At 45.4% G+C, this 2,699-nt stretch overlaps 1 protein-coding gene across 1 annotated transcript in view; it reads left to right on the forward strand.

The window, feature by feature from the left end:
• IZUMO2 (IZUMO family member 2) overlaps nt 1-2,424 on the forward strand; it is a 59,387-nt gene extending 56,963 nt beyond the window's left edge. Inside the window, exon 8 of the mRNA XM_045292626.1 lies at nt 2,332-2,424. Within this exon, the coding sequence (XP_045148561.1) occupies nt 2,332-2,374 (43 nt within the window). The 3' untranslated portion in view covers nt 2,375-2,424. The remainder of the gene's footprint in view (nt 1-2,331) is intronic.
• Nucleotides 2,425-2,699: the final 275 nt, after the last annotated feature.

Genomic DNA, 2,699 nt, shown 5'->3' on the forward strand with positions numbered 1-2,699 from the left:
TGTCGGGGGTTTAAATGGAGAGAAAATGTTTTGAGAAACGATGTACAAATGCGCTTTACACAATTGATGTGTGTGTGGATTGGGATAACAGTTGTATGAGCCCCTAATAAAATGTTAAAAAATAAAATAAAATAAAAAGAAATGAAATGGGTGCTACTGCAACTGAGATTTTAAAAGCAACAATGAATCACACACTCTTGAGCAGTGGTTCTCAACCTGCGGGTCGCAACCCCTATGGGGGTCAAACAACCCTTTCACAGGGGCCCGCCTGATTCATCACAGTAGCAAAATGACAGTTATGAAGTAGCAACGAAAATAATTTTATGGTTAGGAGTCACCACAACATGAGGAACTGTATTAGGAAGGTTGAGAACCACTGCTCTCAGGATAACAGAGCACTGGAACCTTCGAGAAATACAAAATGTATGCGCATCAAAGACTGCATCCAAAGAGGTAAGAGAGAACCCGCTGGTTGCAAAGAAATATTTAGTAATGACATATCATAAAGGGCTAACTTTAAAAAACTATAGAACATTACAGCACCTTAATAACAAATACAGATAACCCACTCGAAATAAATGGGCACAAGGCATGACTAGACCATTTCATAAAGTGGCATCCAAGTGGCCAACGATCACATGCAGCAATGTCCCCATTCATTAACGGTAAGTGAGCGACAACTGAAAACAACAGTGAGATACAACTTCACTGTCAGAGAGCCTCTAACAACCGCAGGCGCAACTGTACGGTGATAATATATACAGATCACAGCAAAGTCAGAGAGGATACATCGGAGAGAGTACAATAAAGGAGTCAGACACATTTCATAGTACCATGCTCACCTCCGCCCCTCTTGGTGGTCCACGCGGAGGTGGGAGAAGCGAGAGAGAACCTTTACTATCTTGGGACATTTCTAGGTAGCCGTAAGACATGCATATTCAGTAGTTACATGCGTCACAGGGTGGCTGGTATCTACATTAAGGTCCCTGAGCTCACAGGTGAAGAAATGTAATACCTGCATTGGGAGAAGGCATGAGGTGGGGATGGGTGCTGAGGCGGGAAGAAATAGCAACAGGGTGTCTGCTTCTACAGGGAGAACAGAATCAACTATGTGCTCTCTTAAAGGCAGCATCGCTGTTAAGGGGAGAATCTGTGGGAATGCTATTTAAAGCAGGATCATGTACCATGTACTTGGACTTTCTCTCTAACTTACCAAAGTGGAGGATTTCCTACCGTGGAATACCAGCTTTCCAGATTCCCTCTGTGATACATTAGGGAATATAGTTCTTGTCCTATCTCCATCAGTATTAGTTTCCCACACCTTGCACACCCACTTGTAGCAACAATATACAAAATAATAATCAAAGGTAGAGAGGATGTGGTGAGAGTGGAATGCTCCAACACTGCTGGTGAGGTGGTAGGGTTCTACAAACACCATGGAAATCAGAGTGGCGCTTCTCTACACAAATGCAAGTACAAAGACCTTAGGATCCTACAATCTATTTGGTAGATACCCAATGAAACAAGAACCGACTCATGCACACCTGTGTTGATTGCAGCCATTTCCATAATAGCAAAGAGATGCAAACCCTCAAGGACTGACTACAGAGGAATGGGTAAACCAACTCTGGTCCATTCATAAAATGGAACTATTATACATCCTTAAAAAACAGACAAGTCTACCAAACACCTTTAAGACATGGACAAAATTAGAGAATAGCAGGCTTGGCGACATTAGTCAATCTCCCAGAGACAAATACTTTAGGACACCATCCATTATTACAAAATAAAAAGACAAATGAATTTTATACCAAAGGAGAAGACTTTAAAGACTATGGCGGGGTAGGGGTTAGAACTGCTGACCCTGTGGACAGCAGTTCTATGCAAAGCCCATTACACCATCAGACCTCCTTCAAGTCCTGATTTTTCTTGCTCTGCCCCCTGCTTCATGCACCAAACCCTGTTGGACTGAGAACGCTGAAATCAGTCTCTCTGTCTCTCTGTCTCTGTCTCTGTCTCTCTCTCTCTCCCTGCTACCCAGTCAATGCCCACTCATAGCCATCCTGTAGGACAAGGTAGAACTTGCCCCTGTGGGTTTCTGAGAATGTAGCTCTTGACTGGAGTAGAAAGCCTCCTCTTGTCCCCAAAGAGCTGCTGGTGGTTTCGAACTGCCGACCTTACAGATCACAGGCCAACTCATAACCACTACGGCTCCTCCCGATAGGTTGAGCAGGATCTGGGTGATGATGGGAGGGAGTTGAGGGGGTCCTTTGATAGGGAGAGGACTGAAGTTTCAGCAACTAACCTTGGACTTTCTTTCTCTCTGGCCAGGGCTTACATGTACCGACAGAATCGACGGCTCCTGCTGCAGTAGGGCATGTGGGGTGCAGAAGAAATGTCGTTAATAAAGCCTGTGACACATTCTGCCGTGTCTCTGTGAGCTCCTTGGTGGCCCTCACCACCCCCAGAGGGCAGAGGCATCTACCGGTAAAGAGCTCAAGAGCGAAGAAGTCACTTGAAGGACTCAGGTGCGCTTGGCTCAAGCCATGGCGTGTTTAACCTCGTCCGCCCGTGAACGCGGAACAAGTCAGGATGTTTGCAGAAGCATTTGAAATAGGCAAGCTCATGTCACCACGTTTAAGCAGAACGGACACAAGAACACTTGTCCCCAAAGGGCATCCTCCCTGGCGCCTCTGACT

The sequence above is a fragment of the Echinops telfairi genome, unplaced genomic scaffold (genome assembly GCF_000313985.2).
Source record: "Echinops telfairi isolate 266 unplaced genomic scaffold, ASM31398v2 ScPeMD7_655;HRSCAF=1070, whole genome shotgun sequence".
Classification (NCBI taxonomy): domain Eukaryota; kingdom Metazoa; phylum Chordata; class Mammalia; order Afrosoricida; family Tenrecidae; genus Echinops; species Echinops telfairi.